This window comes from Callithrix jacchus, chromosome 1, assembly GCF_049354715.1.
Source record: "Callithrix jacchus isolate 240 chromosome 1, calJac240_pri, whole genome shotgun sequence".
In the NCBI taxonomy this organism is placed as follows: Eukaryota; Metazoa; Chordata; class Mammalia; order Primates; family Cebidae; genus Callithrix; species Callithrix jacchus.
Window position 1 is genome coordinate 16,758,687 of NC_133502.1, and position 22,704 is coordinate 16,781,390.

The 22,704-nt window shown below is 38.9% G+C and overlaps 1 protein-coding gene across 12 annotated transcripts in view; it reads right to left on the minus strand.

The window, feature by feature from the left end:
- NALCN (sodium leak channel, non-selective) overlaps nucleotides 1-22,704 on the minus strand; it is a 388,832-nt gene that overhangs the window by 51,956 nt on the left and 314,172 nt on the right. For 6 of the 12 annotated variants that reach the window (XM_054246767.2, XM_078347255.1, XM_035293525.3 and 3 more), the window contains 9 exons: nucleotides 21,984-22,057; nucleotides 13,379-13,465; nucleotides 7,371-7,472; nucleotides 6,897-6,966; nucleotides 3,952-4,043; nucleotides 3,741-3,863; nucleotides 1,124-1,180; nucleotides 761-881; nucleotides 529-660 (listed from right to left, as the gene is read on the minus strand). In XM_054246767.2, the coding sequence (XP_054102742.1) occupies nucleotides 529-660; nucleotides 761-881; nucleotides 1,124-1,180; nucleotides 3,741-3,863; nucleotides 3,952-4,043; nucleotides 6,897-6,966; nucleotides 7,371-7,472; nucleotides 13,379-13,465; nucleotides 21,984-22,057 (858 nt within the window). The remainder of the gene's footprint in view (nucleotides 1-528; nucleotides 661-760; nucleotides 882-1,123; nucleotides 1,181-3,740; nucleotides 3,864-3,951; nucleotides 4,044-6,896; nucleotides 6,967-7,370; nucleotides 7,473-13,378; nucleotides 13,466-21,983; nucleotides 22,058-22,704) is intronic. The other 6 variants (XM_078347271.1, XM_054246818.2, XM_078347279.1 and 3 more) reach the window with 1 other exon arrangement.

Below are 22,704 nucleotides of genomic sequence, written 5' to 3' on the forward strand. Positions count from 1 at the left end.
GGCCATAGAGAAAAAATAAAAAATTCTTTCCGCCCATTTCTATGATTTTCCAGCGAGTTTTACTGGACAGCTGAATGAGCACCTGCTATATCCAGGTATTTTATGCATTGGAATCAGGACAGAGGTCCAATCACAATCACTTTAGTTTGCTTTCAACAATAAGGGGCTCATAATCAATAACATGGTTTACATGAGACAGACTTTTTTTTAGTGTAGAAGCCATAAGATTTGTAGGATGCAAACTAGGCTTGCTATGGTAGACCTTATTCATGTGTGTCTCATTCATACATAAAATTGTGATTGGTGTATTTGAACAATATAACTATCCATAGATCTTTATGATGCTCTTAATTTAGATTTTACATGCATGGCCCTTATTTGCATATAATGAACTACTCTACAGTCCATTTAAGAATTCATTAGGGCATCTAAACCTCTGTGACTCATACATCTTGCTCTGATACCAAGAAATGCAGGAGATTTTACAAAACCATTACACTTTCATTTAGAAAATAACCAAAGACTTACAAGATATATGAATATGTCCATTACTCCGCCAAAGTCCCTGATGACAGCAGTCGGAGTGAAAAATAAGCCATCTGCCATAATCTTCAGATTAAGCTCAATGCTCATGAATATCACAAACACATACTCAGCAATCTGAAATGGGCAAAAGGCAGTTTGGTTATAATGAACGGAAAAACTGCAGGTCAGTGTTTTACCTCCCAGTTGTAAGCTGAGATTTATTTAGCAGCAGTACCTGCAAAGTAGGTGCATGCATTACTCTTCGGAAGGGGGACTCAAACATCATGGAAATGCAAGAGCAGATGGTGACGATGATCATGACCCAGTCCAGGTAAGTGACCAATCCCAGCAAATCACTGCAAAGACCAAACACAATGGAGAAACGTGAATGTTCCCGGAACAGCTTCCGAGAATCAGAGATGATGGCCTCTGCGACTCTGTCAACGTGACTGGCATTTTAAAAACTTCACTCCCCAATCATCTGTTTCATAACATTGTATAGCAAGAAAATAAAAGAGAATTTTAATATTTTTATACAACATAAAATAGTACATAAAAACTTCAAATGTGCATGGAAAATGAGGTTTGTAATGCTTACTAAAGTTGATGGTACTTCGTATTTTTCACAGCTCCTGTGACAGGGTCTGTTTTAGATCTGTAAGAGAACACAGCTATAAAATTCTGCGTCATGGCAAGCATGTTTTAACTTGCTAAAAACATATTTGCAAACATCTCATCTACCTAAAATCTCTTTTACATCCCCTGTAAAATAGCCATTATAAAATATGTTAACTGTAGGTGTCTCTGGAGGTCAGAGAACATTAGATGAGAGAAGAAATCCAAAGAACGTGCAGTTGATGCTTATGAAAGGAGAGTTTTAGATTTCTCAAAATTCTTGAGTTTTGGCTTTGTGACTTCATTCAGAAGTTTCTGACATGGGTAGTGCAGAATTAAATTTTGAGTTTCATTTAATAATACTCATTTAAAATCTTTGCCTTAATAGTAAAAGGATGTTATTGAAAATTAGTTAATTCAATACTCCATAATTTAAACAGACTTCCCCCCCCTGCATTTAACTGTGATATTGTAGAAGGATTTACGGAGAATTTCTTGGGAGGAAGGTTCATTGTTTGTACTTTCAGGAAGCCTGTGAACACTGTCAGGGAGATTCCTTACAGTCTCTGTCTATGTGTCCCCAGTTACAACAAAGTCTTCATCAGTTGTGTTCAACATAAGCTGCATTGCTGATAAAAGGGAAATTACACCACTCCAAGCGAAGTGGAGAATTAGCCATGACATGTTAAGGTGCAGGCAGCCAACAGGATAATTCAAGATAAAAAAACCTATTCGAGACTGATCAATCTCTAAACTGGCATTTTCTTCCAGTTTACTTTGAAAACTCATGGAAGATGTTAATAATTAGGACTCAGTTGATTTAAATTGTGAGTCTTTATAGAATGGCAGAAAGAACAGTAGCCTGTCAATCAAGAGAGAGCCAGGTACTAGCTGGGTCCCTGAGCAAAGCCCTCAACTTCTGCACACTTAAGTGTCCTCCTCTGTTGAAGGAGGGGACACACAAATGACACCGAGTGGTCCCTGAGGTCTCTTCCATCCCTGAAATGTTAAAATAGTGTGTATTAGTTTCCTTGAGCTGCTGTAACAAAGCACCACTGGTGCTTAAGACTGGGTGGCTTAAGCAATATAAGTTTATTTTCTCATAGTCCTGGAGGCTGAAAGTCCAAGATCAAGGTGCCAGCTGCGTGTGTTGGTTCCTTCCGAGGGCTGTGAGGGGAAAACCTGTTCCAGGGCTCTCTCCTTGACCTGCGGAGAGCTGTCTTCTCCCTACGTGTCTTTGCATGGTCTTCTCTCTGTGTATGCCTGTGTCCAAATGTCCTTTCCTTATAAGGAAACAAGTCATATTGGATTAGGGCCCACCCTAATGACCTCATTTTAATTTAATTAACTTATTTAAAATTCCTTTTTCCAAATATGGTCACATTCTGAGGTTCTGAGGGCTTAGACTCCATCATATGGATTTTTGGGGGGGAGCAATTCAGTCCATAACAGAGATTGATTATCATATGCTACTTATTAATAACAAAGAAATCAATTGACTTAAATGATGGCATCAGGGACAGTCCAACTACATAATGGGAATATGGAACATTCTTTCATTTCCTCTGGGACTCTTAATGTCTTTGGAATATTTACTTAAAGGTTTTGATATGGTTTGGCTCTGTGTCCACATTCAAATCTCATCTTGAATTATAGCTCCCGTAATTCCCACATGTGTGGGAGGGACCCAGTGGGAGATAACTGAATCATGGGGGTGGTCTGTCCCGTGCTGTTCTTGCAGTAGTGAATAAGTCTCATGAGATCCGATGGTTTTATGAGGGGTTTCTGCCTTCACTTCTCTCTCATTCTCTCTTGTCTGTGCCATGTAAGATGTGCCTTTTGCCTTCCTCCATGATTGTGAGGCCTACCCAGCCACCTGGAACTGTGAGTCCATCAAATCTCTTTTTCTTTACAAATTACCCAGTCTCAGGGATGTCTTTATCAGCAGTGTGAAAATGGACTAACAGAGGTATGCTTGGCAAAAATCCATTTCATCCATTATCTGCCTCTCAAACTTGCCTTAGGTATCCACAGATACAGTGTCTTCAAGGTTCACCATACTGATGGCTTCTTACATACTTCTTCCATGGTGGTAGGGTGGAGACAGTGGGCAGTGAGTTTCCTTCGTATAACAGTTGGTAATGAAAACACTAATCAACTTTCTTTCTACTTTCCATTATTCTCCAATAAACCGGTTGAGGTATTTTTACCACAGACAATCTACAAGACTGATGGAAGACATGGACAATGACCTTCATTTCACCATGACCTTTAGTCTCCTTTTGTCTCAGTCTTTCCAGAATAAAATATGGAGTTAATAATGCTGATGTAAACGTATCGGGCATCTGCTACAATGCACAGACAAAAATGGCTGCTTTGTGTTTCATCAATGTGAGTTTTCTATATATGTTAACTACTTGCGACCTCTGTTTGTTTTCCACCTGGTCGGGTGCTCAGCAAAGAGAAGCAGCATGATTAATTAGTCCACAGTTTATTTTGTGACCCCATTAGGATTACAAGTTCTTCCTTCTTCATGTGACAACACCCCTGCTGTTTGCACGACTCGGGCCAAACACCTGGCTGAAATGAAGTGTACTCACGCGTTGAAGCGTGCTCGGACCACCACCCGGCAAAAGTTTCTGAACCTGTGTTCTCGCCCCACGATGAACAGGGGCTTATCAAAGTACGGGTGGTTCTCCCTGAGTTCCTCTTCTTGCACTTTCCTGGAAGGAGAAATTCATGAGAGAATAAGGCTAAGGGAAATTTTGCCATTCCCAAACGAGAGCCACGGGATGCTGCGGCAGCCGGTACCTTTTCATCTCGGCTTGCTCCTTCTTCTCCTGGATCATCTTTATCTCACTGTCTTCTCTTTGTGCATTTCTGTATCTCACTGTATTGGAATGCTGGAAATAAATTAAAAGGGGGTATGCTAAAATAGCAGGTTTCTGAATGCAAAATATCAGTTAAAAATTCAAACCAATATCTCTCTATATAAAGTATCAATATTAATTATATATATTTACTGTTAAATATATACTTATATTTATATTAAATGTATATTTTATAATAAATATGTATATTTATACTAAATGTATATATTTACATTAAATATGTATATTTATAAATATATATTTACAATAAATATGTATGTTTATATGAAATGTATATATTTACATGTATGTATATTTATACAAAATGTATACATTTACATTAAATATCTAAAATTACAGTATATATAATATGTATGAGATTAAATATATATAATGGCCACAGTTATATATATCATGTTATATATATATATAATACAGTTACATATAATTTTTTATATATATACTTTATATAATGTTTTATATATGTATAGTTTATATATACATATATAATAGCCACTCTTAGCAAGAGTGTTTTTTCCTCTAAAAAGTAATTCACTCAGCACATATTGACTGAAATCTTACTATGTGCCAGGCACTGTCCTAGCATGTAGGACATGGGAAACGGAAACAAAATATCCCTGTTCTCATACGACTGATGTTCTAGTCAGTGGGAGACAGTTAAAAAATAATTCAAAGTAAGTAAATATGTTAGAGGATGCTTAGGGATCTGATTTAAAAAAAATCACAGTGGATCAGAGGTATAGGAAATGCTAGAAGATTATGATTTGAAATGATCAGGTTGAGGTAGATCTCAATATGAAGGTACTATTTGAGGAAGACTGAAAGGGTGTGAGGATGCAGGCTGAGGTAGGGCTGCAGACATGTGTTCTTCTAGAGCTGGGAGCAGGCCTGGCGGGTCTACACGTGGAATCTCCAGGAGGCCAATGCGGTCAAATCTAAGAGAGGTGAGCAGGCCACGCAGGGCCTTCCCAGCCCTCAGATGGACCCCATGGAACGTGCAGGGCCAGAGTTCCAATAACTCAGTAGATTTTAAAGACAGCCCTCCTTAGACTTAATTATCTGTATCTCCTATCATCCAGAATAAGTGAAAAAGTTAAAATTCTCTAATTTAAATGTCTCCTTTGTGGAAGAAAAGACATATAAGAATTTATTGGAAACAATCAGAACCCCATGACATTTTGCTTTATAGAAGGTGGGAGATGGATTTTGCTATACTTCTATATGAGAAATATGGTAGGAAGTCTCTGAAGAAGTCGTAAGCCTCCGGCATTGAGACTATTCAAACACGGCCACTGCTGTCTGTGTTTAAACACATATTTTCGAAGACACGTGCTGATTTGATTCTTAAGTAGGTTGTACATTTCTATGGAAACATATTGAAGGAAGGCGCTTTGAATGAGGGTTGCCTCTTCGCATTTTCACTTGAAATTGTTCTGCATGCAATATGCCTGACTCTGCAATTCTAAGTGCACAGGCCACGTGTTGGATTTGATGGCAATTCCATGCCAACGATATGGTAGCCAGTCAGATAGGGCTCTGTATATTAAAAATCATGGCCATAAAAGATCTCCGTGCCAATGGGAACCATATCTGTAGGGTATTGGTGATGGCAGGCATTCACATCCACTACTTCTAGCTCTTGATTTTGCCTGGAACACTCAATAAAAATCATCTACTTGGACTAAAAGAGCAGTTTCTACAGAATGAAAGCAGATGTAATAGGCCAAACCCTCCAAAACTCAAAAAATAAGAGGTAAGTGATGAAAAAGACAAAACCAAAATAACCCTAAGGCTTTGCTAACTTTTTCTTGCTAGTTCTCCTTTCTCAAGTGCCATCCTTGGCTCTGAACATTCAAGACTGCTTTTTAAGCCAGTTTATCCTGATTCAACCTAAGGCCTTTTAATCAGGGCTTCATAATGATAGTTATTTAATATGCATTTCCCAGCCCTTTGACTGTAATCTTTGCATGGTATAGCTGCTGAGCCATCTAATGCTTGGCTTCTCTGCATTTTTTCATGGCTCCTTCATTTCATTTGGGTCTCTGGGATAACATAGAGGGGTCTACAATAACCATTCTATCTAAAAATCCCTGCCCCCAAATCCCCGTCTTTGGTTTCTTCACATGACCTCATTTTACTTTACAAAGAGAATTTGTCACAGTAATGGAGAGATGGTGGAAAATAAAAAGAAATCACCCTAGAAATTCCATTACCTTTTTGCAAACTTATTATCTGTCTCCTATTCTAAAATGTAAGCTCCAGGAGGGCATCAAGTCTATCTTACTTCCCCACTGCTCCTCATTCCTTAGAAGAGGACCCAGCACATAACAAACACTTGATATCTATTTATAGAGCCAGGAAATAAATGCATAAATGACCTAGAGCCTAAAAGCAAAAAACTTTCTTGGGAAATACAAGGTAGTCTTTGACAGAAAAATTCTTCTAGAAATAAAATTTCACTTCCAAATATGTAAAGCCCTGAAATTATAGACCCTCAATCTAGATTCTAGAATATTGGATACTTAGTAAATATTCAAAGTCAATGATGCAAATCAGTCCTACATAAAATGCTTAAAGTGTCTTTAACTTCAAGTCAAATGCAACTGATATGGCACTTTTGTGTTACTATTTTAACTAAGACATGTGCTTTGTGTGGGATGACCAGAGTTTTCTGCTCTTAACAGTTACTTCTGGTACTTGGCTACATAATTCATATCCTGAGTTTCCTGATTCCCTCTGGTATGAAGTCTTAAGGAGACATGAGAATGCAGCAGAAAGACCCAGGCACTGACATTGTCTAAGCAGTCATTTGAATACATTTTCATAATCAGGTTTCTGGAATCCAAAGCACTGCTTAAAACTTACATCTTGAGTCAAAGTTTCAAGAGATTTCCCCCTGCTGATCCTCTGGCTGTTTGATCCATGTCTTAGTGACCTAAAACAACCACAGTCACTGGTTAATACATCTTGAGATCAAACTGGCCTTTCAAGCAGTGACCATGATAAAATCAAAATAAAAACACTTTTTCTGCTCTAACGCCACAAATGCCTATGATTTCTTTGCATAGCAGAAGCTTCCAGTCTCCCCATATGTCTTGGATCCCATCTAACAAAATTCAGAATTTTTCCTTCTGATCTTAAAAGTGAGGATTTGGCCATCTCTAAGGAAGAGGATGGTGAAGTAGAGATTTTTTGAATCTTTGGATCTGATTAGGTGTTTCATTATTGTAATAAACAGCAAATAGACTCAGTTCCTCAGCCATGCCTGTGTATACTGACCATTTCCTATAAAACCCCTTTCCTTAGCGTCTCTGAGCCGCCCTTTTCCCGAGTATTTACCTGCGCTCTTGGCGGATATGATGCTGCACGCTAAGGATTGACCTCTCCTTTGCCGGCTGCCCCTCGAATGATCCGCTCAGCATGCGCTGTCGGGTGCAAGCTCTAGAAAAAAAAAAGGAGCCCAAGATAAATGCATGGTTTGTACACTTGGGATGAATCATACATAAGTGCTCATTACTTTTATTGTATTAAAGGTAACACCAATGAAAAGACAAAATACAGCAAATAATGTATAATTACAAAGAAAAATGAACTTCATGCTCTGTGTCAAGAACACTTAGAAAGCAGAATTATCACAGCTATGAAAGAGGGGCTAGAAAATAAACAGAAAGCTCGTCTCTTGCTTCTCTTCCTTCTGCTTCCTCCCTCCTCTCCAAAAATAATGGTGGAGCTTCTGTCAGGACACCATAAGCAGGAAGGCCAGCCTACCCACAGTGATATGGTTTGGCTGTGTCCCCACCAAAATCTCATCTTGAATTCCCATGTATTGTGGGAGGGACTTGGTGGGATGTAATTGAATCATGGGGGCAGGTCTTTCTCATGCTGTTCTCATGATTGTGAGTAAGTTTCACGAGATCTGATGGTTTTAAAAAGGGGAGTTTCCCTGTACAAGCTCTCTCCTCATGTCTGCCAGCACTTGAGACATGCCTTTCACTTTCCGCCATGATTGTGAGGCCTCCGCCACCACATGGAACTCTAAGGTCATTAAACCTCTTTCATTCATAAATTGCCCAGTCTCAGGTATGTCTTTATTAGCAGCATTAAAACAGACTAATACACACAGCCAATCATGATGTCGGTTTCCAATAAACCCCCTTTGGGAAGGATTTGTCTACTCAGCCTCCTGGAATGATGAAATATATGTTCCAAGGAGATTTTGTAGAACTTTAGAAAAACAGGAAAACATAAAGTTTAGAAGAAAAATGAGTCATAAAGAGAAGTAACTAAAGCTGGAATTATGCACAACAATGTAAACATAACACGACTGAACTATACACTTAGAAATGGTTTAGATGGCAAATGTTATGTGTTGTTTTTAAAACCACAATTAAAAAAAAAGCACACAGTTTTTGGAATTATTACCTACAGAAACCTCAATCGGAAGCTTGCAGCTTACTGTTAACCAGTTACCACTTGCTTTGTATTTTCTAAACCATGAAGACTTTTACAAACATGTTCGCTTTAGACCATAACTGGGCTTGTGTTAATTTCAGATTTGCTAATGAGTGAAAGCAATTGGGTGGCCTAACACCTGTGGTGTGAACAATTTTGGTGAGAAAAAAAAAATCTTCAGAAAATGTTCTCCAACTGGGAATGACAGGAATTCCCTTGAGATAGTTGGTAAGTGGCAAGAAAATAACACAAGGCATTAAAAGACCTGTGTGCCAGAAGTTACACTATTAGGAACTAGTTGGGTGATCTTTGGGCCCAACTCCCTTATTGGTAAAATGAAGAGAAAGACTTGCTCTGAAAGATAGCTCACAAGTTGAAAAATCAATGATTTTGTGATATGCAAATTGAATGATACTTTATTTGCTCCACACCTGAACATATAATCCTGCCATTTTTACATAATATTTTCATATTCATGTTTCTTAAAATGCATTTCTTGAATGGCTTTGAATATTATTACTGTCTCAGAGTTACGATCTTTGAGAAAAGGATATGTATGTGCTTAACATACTTAAAATAGCTCTTACGATACATGTGTAATAGAGGCATTTTAAAGTACTTAAAGATAACATATTTATATTATTAAGAACTTATATAATATCACATAAGAACTTAGTTTATAATAGTACATAAGAACTTATTAAATATGTCATATTTAAGTACTTAAAATAATTTTAATGTGGATGAAGATAATTATGAATATCTATGAAAAAATCATACAAATTCACTGAATGTAAATGTATTCCTGGGAACATGCCCCAAATAATCACTATTTTTCACTTACTAAAAACAGCATGAAACAACTTTTGAACAGATATATAAATATGTCTAAAGAGAACATTCTGAAATATCTAATCCCATTATACAAGGAGACCACTGGCCACACACCGGTTTCCTGGTGCAGGAGAGAAGGGCCGCAGATGGAAGGTGTAACCCTGAGATTGGATGGTGGACACAGGAGCAAGGGAACGGGAAGGAGGTTTTATAGTCCTTTGGCCTGGAGCTCACCTGGACGTTGAAAGAGGTATAGAAGTATTCCCACAATAGGATGTTGCCCGTGATGAAACAGCCTTGTGGTACCTAAGCCATTGTCACATTCCTCGGCCATGTAAGAAATTTTGCTATTTTGGAAAATAACAGTGTTGGCAGAAAGCTCTAGATGTCAGTTGGACACAATCAGATCTGCTAAGAGGTTTCATACACTCAAGTCCAATGTGCCCAGGTTCATACAAAAGCATGGTGAAAGTTTGCTTTATTATTTTTTAAAGGAAATACAATGCTACCATGTATAAGCATATACAGTGAGGCAAACCATGAAATACCAAATAATGTTTTAACATGCACAGTATAATGACAGACTGATATAAATGGGTTCTGAAAAGTAACATGAAATGAGAAATGAATATTTCACCTATATGAAAGCACAAAAAAATGACTTGTTATATACTCCATGTTCCTACAGTATGTTATTAACCGAGCTTGTGTAATGCCTACGGCATGCTCTTGTCATTAGTTATTCCCCTTACTAGGCTGTGAGTAGATTAGGGACCACTTTACCACTCAGCCTCCCATTCCTGGGAAGTTCGGTTCCTGGCCCTCAAGCTGCTTGATGAACAGAATGAGTAATTGAAAAGGTGGGGAGGGTGAGTAGGGAGGGCAGCAGCGGGTGCGTGGGGATTGTGTGGCCCCTGCAGTGCAGCTGCTGATGGAAAGTTCTGCCTTTGTCTGGAAGCCTAACGGAGAAGATGAGTTGAGAAAACACAGCTTGAGAAGCACACACTTCTCAAGTGTGATGTGCTTTCTCTGAGCCTCTATTTCCCATATGCAAAACGTAGAGAACAGTAACGCCTTTCCTTCTGACTTCAGAGGGAGTTGGAAGAAGATGATATGAATGTGACAGTGCTTTGGAAACATCGACACTTTCCTAGAATTTTAGTTGCTATTATTTCCTGTTGTATCTTGTCCCGTGTCATGGTGGATGTTAAAACACTCTACACAGCACTGGGGACTGAGCAGCAAGTTTGGCAGAGGATGATAGTGGGAGCCAAATCTTTTCTGTTCTGACCGATAGTGACGTCCACTATGGACTCATGCTGCAGCCTCTTACCTGGTCTCCATGCCTCCACTCTCAATAAGCATACTGCGTTATCATCCCAAAGCAAATGTTCTCTCGAATGAATGTCTGTATGGTATTGAGGTAGGCAGGTTTCTGATACCCTGATGATCTCTGCTCTCTGGGTTTCATGCCCTTGGGTACTTCCCTCCCCTTGAATGTGGGTGGTGCTTAGTGACTTCCTTCTAAGAAGCAGAAGAATGGCAGAGATTGCAGAACACTGTAACTTCTGTCTCCCCAGTGCTCTCTGTCCCTCTGTCTCCCTCCCTCATGCTGACTTGCTCTTGCGTTCTTGCTTTTGCCCATGAAGCAAGCTGCATGTTGTGAGGTGCTCTCTGGAGAGTTCCACCTGGGGAGGAATCCAGCAAACTGCTTGGAACTGAGGCCTTCCTATCACAGCTCACGAGGATTGAGTGCTATTCTTCCCACTCAAGTCCAAATGCACGCAACTTGGAGAGACACACGATTAAGTGATGCCCAGATTCCTGACTAAAACTGTGGGATGAAAATGTGTTCTTTACATCACTTAAGTTTTGCAGTAATTTGTTATGCAGCGACAGACCACAAACGCAGTTACTATCACTGCCTTAAAAAGACCAGGCCTAACGTGCGGTGTGGCTTACAAAGCCCCGTGTGGTTTCCCTCCAACTTCTCTTTCTGGCCCTGTCTTTACCAGGAGAAACCTCATTCTTTCCATGCCATCCTCTGTGGTCTTTTAGTTCTTCACAAACGCCATGCTCCAAAGAGCTCTAAGAGAGCAAGGGTCGTCTTTAAAATCGTTCATGATTATTTCTCAGCTCTTGTCCACAGTAGGTGCTCAATGAACATTTGTGGAATGAATGAACCTTGAAATTCTGTGAAGAGCAAATATTTTAATTTCTTTTTTGATCACTCCATGCTTTTGAGCATGAAAATAATCACAGACAAAACAGCATGCGTTTAAAATATGCTTTTTAAAGGGGCATATTAAACAATCTTAATTTTATCTCATTAGATTACGATGCCACTCAAGAATAATGAGCTGCATACCTACACTAGAAGAGACAGTAATGAACAAAAAAGACACTGATTCTTGCAACTAAACAATTCATAAGTCCTTCTCTATGTTGTGTATGAAAGACACTCCGGAAGCCTGAAAGCCAGTGTGGAGCAGAGCAGGCTGTAGCAGGTGAATTCATTTCCATTTCTTTAACTGGAGATCTGATCTGTCACTGGGAACGTGGTCTCTGTATCGCCTCTTACAGGAATCTAATACTTGCAAGCCCAAATAGTGAATAGCTAGAGGATTTGAGATTTATTTAATATAAGAAATGAGATGCACACATCCTAACGTTACCAAGCAATAGAGCTACCCAGAAGGAGAAGTGCTTGAATATTCCATGGTGTTATATTTTGCCATTTAAAATTTTTCATTAGGATTGAGATGCCTTTTGCTCTTATATAAGGACAAACGAGGTATGTCTTCAAGAAGAAAATGTTCATTTGTTTGCTGCCCAGAGTAAAAGCAAAGCTAATACTGGAAAAATTGTGTGATCTTCAGGGACAGTCTCACTTTTCTTAGGGGAAAGACTGGGTAGTGTCAGGTATCAAGGTTTTTTAACATCTCCCCTAGATCTTTTCATAACGCCAAGTACGAGAAGGCCAGTTTCTTAAGAACTCCATCTAGTGGCTTGATATAAAACATTGTCCTGCCTCCTTGGCTTCTGCAGCTGGGAGGCACAAGACTTCAAGTGTCTGGTGAAAAATAATGAAGTCTTTTGTCTTGTCTGAGTGAGGAAATTCTGCATTATGCAGGCATATGTAATCCCTTTATTCCTGTTCCCTGGAGGAGAATTACAGTGAGGCATTTTCCTTTTCCCAGTTGGGGTTAATGTTATGCCCTCTCTACCTTTGAAAGTAAAACAAGATGAGGACCCCTGAGGATGATTCGAATGTGGGAATATTCTTCAGCAAACACACATTCCCAGTTGCAAAAATATTACTCCTGGTTTCTTGCCAAGCCTTTGAGAAAAAAAAATATATGAAAGATTGAGACTTTTTCCCCCTGCATTGCCTTTGTGCTGTGGAATTTCAATTGCTCCTTATATGACAGCCATATATGTATATGTATGTATGTGTGTGTGTGTATATATATATATAATCTTATGGAGGTTGGGAAAAGAGAATTATGTCTTGAAATTGTCTCTATTTTTCTTGACATTTCTCCATCTAAAATATTTTAAAATTGGCCCAAAGATTATGGTTATAAGAGAGATCTTTGGAGCTTTATTAGCCTTTAAACACCACTAGTTGTTTATAGACACAGCAGCAGGGGGGTCCCTGCTTCTTTTCTTCTTTGTCTCCATGTCTTCTTTCTTAATGTCCCAGAACAGGGGCGGGGGAAAAGCCTATACCTTCTGTAATGAAAGGGAGAGGCCTAAGAGTCTTCAAATTATTCTCACTCATTATAGAAAAGTTAGGTTACACATACCATCTGGTATTCAATGTAATCACCATCTAAAGGAACTGCAGTATAACTTTGCGGAGCATTACATTTGAGGGATTTTGCTCAAATCTCGAACTCCACCAGTAATGCATTTTAAAGTATTATCCGAGCTTGGTTAATGTAATGTAATCACATTAGCAGACAACAGGAAAATAGTCTTTCAGTGGTAATCATGTACAACTATGACTGTATAACTAAGAGAATAGATAATGAGTATTTCCTGGAAATGGCTCTTACCTGACTCCACTAGAGTGACAATGTGATCTTCCCAAGTAGAGACAACATCGGATGCTAATGGGTGAGCTCCTCGGTAATGGCCTCTTGCTGAGATGAGGAAAAAGCTGCATTTTTATCCTAGTGGATACCCCACTCCTTTGTGAATCAGCCCTGTCCCAAGTAAATGGATCTGGCTCTTTCATAGCAACCGCGAGTTAGTTCTTCCCAACCTTGTGTTATTCATAAAAATGTTTTCATAGAAATGCGAGTGCATGGGTGACCAGAACTTCATTGTAGGCAGAAAATAAAATAAACCTTGAATGTCTTTATCTTAGGAACTTATACCCATACTATAAACAAAAGCGAACAATTAACTCATGAGAAATCCATGCCTTTAGTGCGCCTGCTGTTTCAGCATAAAAAATGTCTGCAACCCCCCGTCATTCACTGGGCTTCAAATTTAGTAACCCAGCTACTGACTCCGGAATGTGCAGATTACAATGCAAAGGCTAAACTTTTTACCACAGTAAAAGTGAAACTTTGTAAATATTGCAGAAAAGGTACTGCCCAATTTTCAACAGATATGTATTCTATTTTTTATATGACTTTACACTCCAGTGATAAAATAACAAAAGAAAGACCTTGTTAAAATATCTTCCCATCTCTATGCTTTTGTCTCTCACAGAAAGTCATATAGCTGGAATCATACGGTGTGTAGACTTTTCAGACTGGCTTCTTCTTTTTTTTTTTTTTTTTTGAGACAGAGTTTCGCTCTTGTCACCCAGGCTGGAGTGCAATGGCGCGATCTCGACTCACCGCAACGTCCGCCTCCTGGGTTCAGGCAGTTCTCCTGCCTCAGCCTCCTGAGTAGCTGGGATTACAGGCACGCGCCACCATGCCCAGCTAATTTTTGTATTTTTAGTAGAGACGGGGTGTCACCATGTTGACCAGGATGGTCTTGATCTCTTGACCTCGTGATCCACCTGCCTCGGCCTCCCAAAGTGCTGGGATTACAGGCTTGAGCCACCGCGCCTGGCCAGACTGGCTTCTTTTACTTAGTAACAAGCGTTTATGTTTACATTATGTCTTTTCATGATGATAACTCATCTCTTTTCCATGCTAAATAATTCCGCCACTCTCTGGATGGACCACAGTTTGCTTATCCATTCTCCTACTAAAGGACATCTTGGCTGCTTCCAAGTTTTGGCAATTATCAATAAAGCTGCCATAAACATCAATGTACGTCTATGGAGACACATATCTATGCATTTCTATGTCTGTAGAAACAGTAAAAAGATCATTGGTTGCCAGGGTTTGTGGCCAGGGAAGGATGAACAGGTGGAGCACAGAGGATTTTTAGAGCACTGAAATTACACTGTATGATATTGTCATGGTAGACACACATCATCACATATGTGTCCAAACCCACAGAATGTTCTACTCTAGGAGTGAACCCTAGGGTAAATTACAGACTTTGGGTGATAGTGATGTGTCAGTGTAGGTTCATCACTTGTAACAAACGTACCACTATGGTGGGGATGTTAATAGTTGGGGAGGCTGTGCCTGTGTGTGGGCAGAAGGTACATGGGAAATCTTTGTACCTTTGCTCCATTTTGCTGTGAGCCTAAAATGGCTCAAAAAATAAAGTTTATTTAAAAAAAAGCCAAAACTTCCCAGGTTGGGAGCAGTGGCTCATGGCTGTAATCCCAGCACTTTGAGAGGCTGAGGTGGGTGAATCACCTGAAGTTGGTAGTTTGAGACCAGCCTGACCAACATGGAGAAACCCCGTCACTACTAAAAATACAAAATTAGCCTGGCATGGTGGCGCATGCCTGTAATCCCAGCTACTTGGAAGGCTGGGAGACAGGAGAATCACTTGAACCTGGGAGGCAGAGGTTACAGCGAGCCAAGATCTTGCCACTCCACTACAGCCTGGGTCACAAGAGCGAAACTCCATCTCAAAAACTCAGTAGCCCTTTTAATCCATAACACTATTTTATTCACTTTTGGGTTTATCTAAAAACAATCTATAAATCATATGTTATCTCAATAAAATAGAACATATTTTGATTACCACAAATCTGATACTATCTAAAAATGTGATTAGAATATGTTATTTTTGTTTAAGTTAGTTATATTTTGCCACTATTAGATCTTTACTATTTTATGTTTTATGCAAAACCATAAAGCCACACATCTTGTCTCCTTAGTTTATGGTTCTCTGAATGCACTTAATTTTCTTTCTTTTTTTGTTCTCAGTTAATACATTTTAATGTTGGATTACAAATAACGGTCTCCATTATCCTGAAAAATCATGATTGCTTCTCTGGGCTGCTTCCTGCTGCCTTGACTTTATTTTTCTTTGATAGGATATAATCACGCTCCTTCATTCATTCAGGGTTTTAGCTGTTCTCTAGAAATGAGAGTCCCTTTGTTCCACAAATCATTTATTCCTTTGCTTATCGTTTATTGAATATATACTATGTACCAGGCATAGGACTAACTCTTGAAAACAGAACAATGAACAAGGAAGACTCACCCTCTCCTTTTACATAACTTACAACCTACAGGAGGACAGCTGAGTAGACAGTTATGACTCAGGAGGAGTGTTTTAATTTTCATCTACCTACTTAGTTTATTTCCAAATGTCTTTCAACTACCCTACCAGAGTTTTTAAGGGTCCAGAAAATCTTAAGGAAAAGCCGATAATAAGCAGACAGCCTTAATAGAATTGCAAAAACAAATATTTATGACAGTAATTCTCAATACTCTACTTTCTTAAAACTTGGGATTATTCATACCGAAGGCTGATAAAAAAAAATTTTGCTGCTATCTCAGGGAGTTGGCACAAACCCTAGGCTGCAGGGGTCTCTGCCCTTCTCTCATCTGTAGGGTCAGTCCAGTACCCTCCCTTTCCACTGAGGAGTGCAGCTCAAGGGTCCAGGGGACACTGTAACATACTCAGTTCCTCACAGCAGTGTTGAGCGTGTCTTGCTAGTTCAGCCCAGAATGCAGAGCTGCAGAGAAATAACATGACCTTATCCAAGGCTGCTGAATAGCTGGGCTGACCTATGGAACAATAATTCTGAAAAGAGAACGTTCCAAATGGGAAAAAGCAAACAGTGTGAAATGCCTAGCATGTGGAAGACACTCCAGAGATATTTCTTGAATGAATGCATGAATTCTTAGGGGCACTTCCTTTCAGGAAAAAAATCCAGCTAATGTCATTTAAGAAACAGCAGATTAATAAGTACATAGTGATTTTATACATAAGTAAGTAGCATGTAAGTTGTATGTATAGTCATCACATGATTCTTTTAAAATGATGAATAAGACAAAAACTAACCCTATGTATTTATTATCTGTTTACGTTTTTTTTGTAGTAAGTAGCATTAAATTAAAGACTATTCCTTAAGGCTTAAAAATTATTAATATAAGCGCATGGCAAAGAAAGCTACGTTATAAAACCAAATGTGAGAATGTAAACATTGTATGAGACTGAGCATTTGAAAGGTTATAAAGATATTTTCCTTGTTAAGGAGGTGATCATGGCAAACCATAAAAGGACGGAACTTTCAAAAATAATGTAAAATGTTTCATTGTTTTATTTTGACATTTCTCTATTCATTCAGCCTCGCAGGAATGCTAATGCATTTTTGCTCAATTTCAGGGCTTTGAATTAGAGGAAATCTCAACGAAGGTAGGGACACTTTTGAAAGCACATTGCTATTTGTTTCTGATTTTGCCCAATGCAGAGAAAAGGTCACTTTTGAAAAGAAGGTTTCTTTAGTGGAGCTGCACGATATAGTCTAAGTCAGAACAACCACAAATTGAATAGCAATCTCGGATTTTCTAATTCAGGCAGTGGAGCATTCTCTCTCTCACAGTCCTCTTCATATGAGTCTTTAAAAACAACGACACCGACGCCTGTTTGTGCCAAGCCAATCACCTGCATTTTAGCACGGGCCAGTATTCTCAAGTTTTGTAAAAATAGACTACTTTTTTTTTTCCTTATAAAAGAGTTCTCAAATATATCCAAAAATTCATTTCTATTTCTCAAAACATGTTAATAAAAAGGTGCAAGAACATGAATTAAAGATGATTATACATAGAAATGGGTGATTCCACCTGTGAGTCACATACCTCAGGCACTAGGGCCCTTCCTCCCTGAAAGATTTCTTCCTCTGTGGGCTGGAATTTCCTGTTCATAGTAATGTATATAACATACTTTCTGTTAGAATAATGTGGATCCTGTTTCAGATGGAAGATGGATATTTGGAAACATGGCTCCCCTGAGAACTAAGACCCCTGGCAGCTTTCCAGCTTAATTTCCAGGGCTGAGAGCTGAGGACTCTGCGTCAATATGACTTGACTTGTCCAGGAAGGGAAAGCTGTTAACCAGTCAGCAGCTTCACTGTTGGCTTCAGGCACTTCCCCCAAATTCATTTATCTGAACTGCAGAGTGCCGGGCCAACCCCTTTCTCCAGACACTAGGTCGCTCAATGGTCAAGCTAGACACCTACAAATAATTGGTATTCATTAGGATTTTTGTCAAGAATCTACCCAATGGGGTCCATCAATCACAAACTTGAAAAAAATACAATGTATAAAAATCAGTAGTATTTGTTTGTTAAAGGTAATACATGTGTCTGGTTAAAAATCTAAAAGGCACAAAAGGAAAAACAAATTTTGTGTGTGAAGAGGACAGCAGAACGTCACCATTTATTTTTCTTCTTCTTAGATCACCCAAGTCAAGAAGGAGAATGAAATCAGAAGGGCAAACTCCCTGTAAAGAATGGATAACGCAAATGTGGAGCCAAAGTCAGGGGAAAGAACATGGAAAGCAGTGGAGAGGCACCAGGCAGGTCACTTTCCCTACCTTGTCCTCAGCTCCAGCACTGCCGTCTTCAGAACAGTAACTATGACTTGTCCATATCAAGCATCTTCAATAGTCCTCAACTCGTATCAGGAATTCTGCCCAATCTCAAACAGATCTCCATCTTATGGATGCTGAAATCCAAACCCAAAACCCTACAAATATTTGCCTCTGACCTATCCCTTCTGAGACACTGTGAAGACAACGAGGCAGCTTTCCTTACTGGAATAACCATTAAATTTCACTGTTTGGTCAATGGATTATTCAGATAATCTTTTTAAGGTAGACGAGAAAACTGAGGGTCAGATGTGTGAGTTGTTCAAGGCTACAGAGAAGCAGAGCCTGATGCCAGCCAGGGGGGACTGAACACCAAGTCTAGTATCCTACAGGAGAACTGGAGGGGACCTGAAGATCACCTCCTCCCCGCTCCCGTGGAATGGACACAAGAGCTGAGAATTTAAATTAATTGCCCGTTTACCCAGCCAGGCCTCCAGAAACCTTAAGTCAGGGAGCTGCTTTGCTTAATTTTTTCCCAAATATTTGTCATTTTTTGAAAAGTTATCCTAAGATACTAATATTTCATAAAACCTTCCTTTTCTTATAGTACTCTGGATTTAAAGTTTATGGGATTTATCTCTATATGCACACAAATTAGGACGAGTGCCAACCTGTGATGTTTGCCAAAATGATCCAGCTCAGGTCTTTTTTTCAAGCCTCCCTATACTTCTCTTACTTACCTCCATGGCGAGAAACCTCTTGGATGAGACTAAAGACAATAATTCTATGAAAATAACAAACCTAGAAAGTGAAAAGTGATAGAACACTAAAATGGCAGTCTCTGTCAGACTCATTTGTATCTACGTAGACCCATCTATTAAAAGATGGAATCTGCATCCCCTTTGTCTTAAAGCCCTTTCATTTTTTAAAAGCCTTCTTTCAAAATGCAAGTGGTCCTGGGAGACCCCACTGCTAAGTTACCCAGGAATCCTCGCAGAGTTTAATCCACAGGCAGCAAGGTTGGAGCCTGGGAGCACTGCGTCTCTAGAGGCAGGAGGAAGACACTGAAAGAGTGGAGGAGAGCTTTTTCTCCTTCCCTATTTTGTGGAAGGTTATTCGAATGCAGTCCTGAGGTTACTGCAAATATTTTCCTTTTTTAAAAAAATCATTTTTCCCCCTCTTCTCTTTCCTTTTAGGTGCTATTGTTCCTAGAAAAACAGCATAAACGATGCCCACAAATGCCACAGACACAGACCCAATCTATTCTTGACTTTTTAACTCATGGATCACTTTACAATGCAGGTATAGTATCACCGCCACTGTTACTACTACGATTAGTGGTGGAACGATAAGTACTCCCAAAACATCAGTTCGAGATTTTGCATTTGCCCTGAATTCATGCAGAGACCAGTGTAGAAACACTGAAGAAACCATTCCCACAGAAGAAAAAGTGAAATGGCTTTATAAGATCAAATTTGTATTTAAAAAATTCCTTTTTTTTTTTTTTTTTTTTCAAATTATGGCTATTTATTTCCTTTAGATTCAGGCAGTTCTAAAGCACTTCCTTCCCATTTTGTAGTAAAATGCTATTGGCTCTGGGTATCCCCTAACTACACCATTGTTGAGCAAGTTTGAGGGGTCTATATTCCCTGATAGTCTTAAAAATATTGCTTATGTACATTATGTAATTAAAAAAACAAAAAACACCTCTGTATATTTGAAAATCAGCAACTAAATTCCTCTTGTTCCATGTTAAATAGAAGAATGTAATTTCTAGCATTATTGTGTTTGTGCTTGAAATAATTTTGAGAAAAAAGTTGGAGATTCTTAGCCACCAATCCAATCAATTTTATGACACTGTGCACTTTTAAAATCAGTTTTCATTGTCGAACCAATTAGCTCAATCTGTCAGAAAAAGTCTGGCTTTATTTCAATTCAAATAGCATGTAACCACATGCCCTTGTGACAATCATGTTATTTCTAATGCCCAACTCTAAGGTGGATAGTTTTGGGAAGGAAGTTATCCATAAAATTGTCACCTGGATAAATAATAAGGCGTGGCCCCATGGGACCCTCCTTTTGGAGAAAGTCAGGTGGGAATGGTCCTTTTACTTGGCAACTCAGAGGATTTTACATCCAGATTAATACACAGCATAGTTTCTGGATGAGTGAGAATTCTACCTTTCTTTTGTAAACTGAGAGGGGGTAAATAAGGATAAGAGGGTGAAAAAGGTGAAGTGACAGATCAATTTTAGGAAAGAGTTCCTAGGGAAGTGAGGCCTGGGTATCTCTTCTTTGCAAGTATCTGTTTCTGCCTAGGAAAGACTCTGGGGGCCCATTCATACAGAGGGCCCTTTTACACTCACTGCAAGGCAGGGGGCTCTGGACAGGTGAGTGAGGTCCCTGTAGTTCCTGACTTGACAGGCAGATTCTCATTGCAGACTCAGAGTTATGATGTCCTTGTGGGTAGTTTCTGGTTTGAGGGTGATTTTCTTTTCTTAGTGAGTGGATCAGCTTTGCTGTAGGACCCTACCATGAACTTGTCTGGTGTAGGTGCAGCTGGAATCATGATCCTGATGTAACATGTGTGGTTCAAGGCCAGCATCACTGCATGATCTGATGGTAATACCAGGATGGAGTTACCAGCCAGTCGGGAGCAAGCCTAAGTTGGAACACAGGTTGTCTATTTCAATGAGACCGTGTCTGTTTATCTCATCACATTTTGTGGTGATAATACGCAAGCCCCAGAAATAATTATTTTCATCACATAACAGCTACTCCAACACATACTAAACTCTATACATGAATGTTAGCCATTGTAGCGAGAAATACTGTCCTGATTAGTTAGGAATGTTTTTACATACAAATTTTAGGTAGTTTTATAAAGTAATAATAGTTCTAAAGATCGTACATACTAAGCTTTATTTCCTCATACTGTTTTCCAACTTATAGCAATATGCACTCTGGAGAGAATGCTTTAATGTCTGTTCCTAGTAATGAATCTAGTAGAAGGGAGCTAGAACTTCTTAGCACTCACCACAGGTTTGCAGGGTCTTCCTGGCATGAATCTGTCCACTAGCCTTGTGAGCGATCCTACCTCCAGCTCCCAACCTTGAGTTGTGTCATTTACACGTGTTTATGTAATGTAATATATGTATCAATAAATACTATTCCAAATGCTTATGTGTTTTTATACTCATAATGTTACTGTACAATATAACACAGTCTTATAAAATACTTAAGCAGGTTGCTTAATTTTCCTTATTGATGCTTCATTTCAGGATGTCTTCTAGAAAGTAGCCTTAAAAGTATATGTTCATAAGGCATTTTAAGAAGATTGGTGTACTTTCTATTTTTTCCAGATTTTTAATAAATGTGTTCTTAACAGATTAATGAATAATAATGAAAACGTTTACTCTTTTACCACTTATCCTTTAGATATCACAAAAGATATAAAACTGTTAAAAATAACAGTAAGTTATTTTCACCTTTTGGTAAATGTTTATACTTATCCTTTATATTTAAATACTTAAAAGAAAGGCCTACTGAGCTAATAAAATATATATATATATTTTAGAAATATTAATGTCTTTGACATTATTTATAAGTATATAGATACTCAAAGCTACTTTCTGGCAGAAAGTATGTGCTGATGTCATGCCCAGAACATTAATTCATTTTTTTTAAAAGCTGCTTTTTGATTAATATCATCCCACTTGTATTTAAAAATGTATCAACATTAATTGGTGTTACCTTAAGATTTTAGTGACTGCAGTCTCCTTTTCCAGAAGGTTCCTTGCTCTGATGCTAAAAACAGACTTGCGAAGCTGAAAATTATAAGAGTATCACTTTAGTTTTGGAAAGTTAAGAAATAATACACTGTCAAATCATTCAATAGATGACATTGTTAAAACATGAAACACGAATATTTTTTACTGAGGCCATCATCATACAATTGATTCTTTTCTATTTGTACTTTCATGTGGGCAGCGCCATGAACAAACCTGTGAGGCCCCGCGTCCCAGCCACGGATGGGGTGCATTGGCTCTGCCTCTCTGTGATAATGGCCTTTGTCTGAACAGGCTTTTTCAGTTTCCGGAGACTTTAACATGGACACTCATGCTGGCCTCCTCATTTGTCTTTGACTGGTGCGATGTTCTCTAATCCACATTATGTCTGCTGCAGGTTCTTTGCCTGCAGCCCAACTCTAATCTGAACAATGAGTTTAGGAGTTGCTTTCCTTGCAGACAAGGGGAAGAATGAAATGGCCATTCATGGTTTCTCGCTAGGTGGCGATGATAAAATCACTTCAGAGAAGAGAACTAAGGAGAAAAGCTTCCTGGATGCTGACTATAAATTTGAAGATACACTCCCCAAGCTCAGTTCTGTGTGGCTTGCTAGTTGCAGAAGTCAGATTGGTGGACGGTGTACAAGGAGTTAATGCAGGCAGAAGAATGGGGAAGAGAAAACAGAG